General features: G+C 44.4%; 1 protein-coding gene across 1 annotated transcript; it reads right to left on the reverse strand.

The window, feature by feature from the left end:
- Nucleotides 1-373: 373 nt before the first annotated feature.
- Nucleotides 374-1348, reverse strand: LOC309552998 (olfactory receptor 6F1-like; the record flags this gene model as incomplete). Its single annotated transcript, XM_082253901.1, has 1 exon — nucleotides 374-1348. The coding sequence occupies one exon, from the start codon at nucleotides 1346-1348 to the stop codon at nucleotides 374-376; it is 975 nt and encodes a 324-aa protein (XP_082110027.1).
- Nucleotides 1349-2044: the final 696 nt, after the last annotated feature.

A 2044-nucleotide genomic window follows, 5' to 3' on the forward strand; every position in this document is an offset into this window, starting at 1 on the left:
TATATACATCATTTACAACCAGCAGATGGGAAGTGTGAGATAACAGAGCAGCACCTGTTTTAGCAGCGCCCAGCCACATAAGGTGAGCTCCTTTTGTTAGACAAATTGTGCTCATTCCTTTTTTTTTTTTATTTATTTTTTAAGGCGATTTAAGGCTCTTCAACAAATGCAAAGCAGATGCTGGTCTGTCTAGACAGAAAGTCCAGAATGCTCTGCTATCATTGAATCATGGAGGTACTTTTTATGATATGATTTATTTGTAAACAAACACTTTTATACAAAAAGTAATAAACATTATTTTAGAACTTTAAAAAGATCCATTAAGTACATATGAGTAAAATATTTAGCTGGAGGTACATCTTGTAACGGAATGCTAACTCTTTTTTAAATGTCTTCTTGAAAACATGACTTGGCGTAGAGCTTCCTGTATGTCTTTGTTCCTCAAGCTGTATATGATTGGGTTAAATAACGGCGTCAACACAGTGTTTAGAACTGATAAAGCTTTCTTTATATTTAAAGAGTACCCTTTGGATGGTACTATGTTAACAGATATAAGGGATCCATAATACGCACATACAACAGACAAATGGGCACTGCAGGTGGAAAAGGCTTTCTTTCTTCCAGCTGTGGTTGAAATTTGGAGGATGGCATTGAAGATGCAGATGTAAGTAACAATAACGAATAAAAACTGTAAGAGGCCTATTATCCCAGCCACTAAGGACACCGCTATCTCCACAGCTGATGAATCTGAACAGGAGATCTCCAACAGAGGAGAAAGGTCACAAAAGAAATGGTCAATGACATTCGGACCACAAAACTGAACTTCAAGCAGAAGGAAAATGGTGATGATTGCTACCATAAAGCCCATTGACCAAGACCATGTAGCAAGATAATGATGAAGACGGAAAGCCATGATGGAGGAATAGTGCAACGGGTTACAGATGGCCAAATACCGATCGTAGGACATCACAGAAAGAAGACAACATTCTATGATGGCTGAAGCACCAAAAAAATACAATTGGACAAAGCAGCTTTGAACTGACATATAGGTGAAACCATTTACTAAAGTCTGGAGTGCATTGGGGACAACATTGGTGCTGATTAAAATGTCACACGCCGAAAGATAACTGAGGAAGAAATACATAGGACTATGTAGAGGATGGCTGAATAACACCAAGACAATTATGAAAGTATTTCCGACTACTGTTGCTGTGTAAATCATAGTGAACAGCAGGAAGACTGGAATCTGAAATAGATGAAGATCTGAAAACCCAAGTATTATAAATTCTATGACTTCTGTCTGGTTTTCCAACATTATCTGGATTGAAGAAGATATATGAACACACATGGTTATACCAATATATATATATATATATATATATATATATATATATATATATATCAATGTCTTCAAATACCAAAACATTTTAAAATTCTATTAACAGCTTCCAGACCGCCCGATGCACATTTACTGTGGCAGGCTGGCTCTCCTGAGCGAACCAATGTAGCCTTACGTCGGTTGCATGCGTGGTGCTGGGGGGCTCCCGTGCTCCGCCGGCAGCGCTCTCCCGCCCCCACTAGGCAGCGGGGATCCCAATACACAGGGCCGGCGGCCGCATTGGCTGCCGTGCACCTGCGATCGCTCCCCGTTGAGAGAGAAGAATGGTCTGCTGTTGTAAACAGTAGGGGGTACGTCAGTTCGCGGGAGTGGTGCTGGGGGGCGAGCTCCCGCCCCTACTAGGAAGTGGGGAGGGGATGACGATCCACTGGGCCGGTGGCTGCAATGGCTGCTGGGCACCCGCGATCGCTCCCCACTGAGAGAGAAGGACGGTCTGCTGATGTAAACAGTAGGGGGTACGTCGGTTCGCGGGCGTGGTGCTGGGGGGTGAGCTCCCACCCCTACTAGGCAGTGGGGATGATGATCCACGGGGCCGGCAGCTGCAATGGCTGCCAGGCACCCGCGATCGCTCCCCGCTGAGAGAGAACGGTCTGCTGTTGTAAACAGTAGGGGGTACGTCAGTTCGCGGGATTGGTGCTGGGGGGT

The sequence above is a fragment of the Pelophylax lessonae genome, assembly GCF_965119305.1.
Source record: "Pelophylax lessonae genome assembly, chromosome: 4".
NCBI lineage: Eukaryota > Metazoa > Chordata > Amphibia > Anura > Ranidae > Pelophylax > Pelophylax lessonae.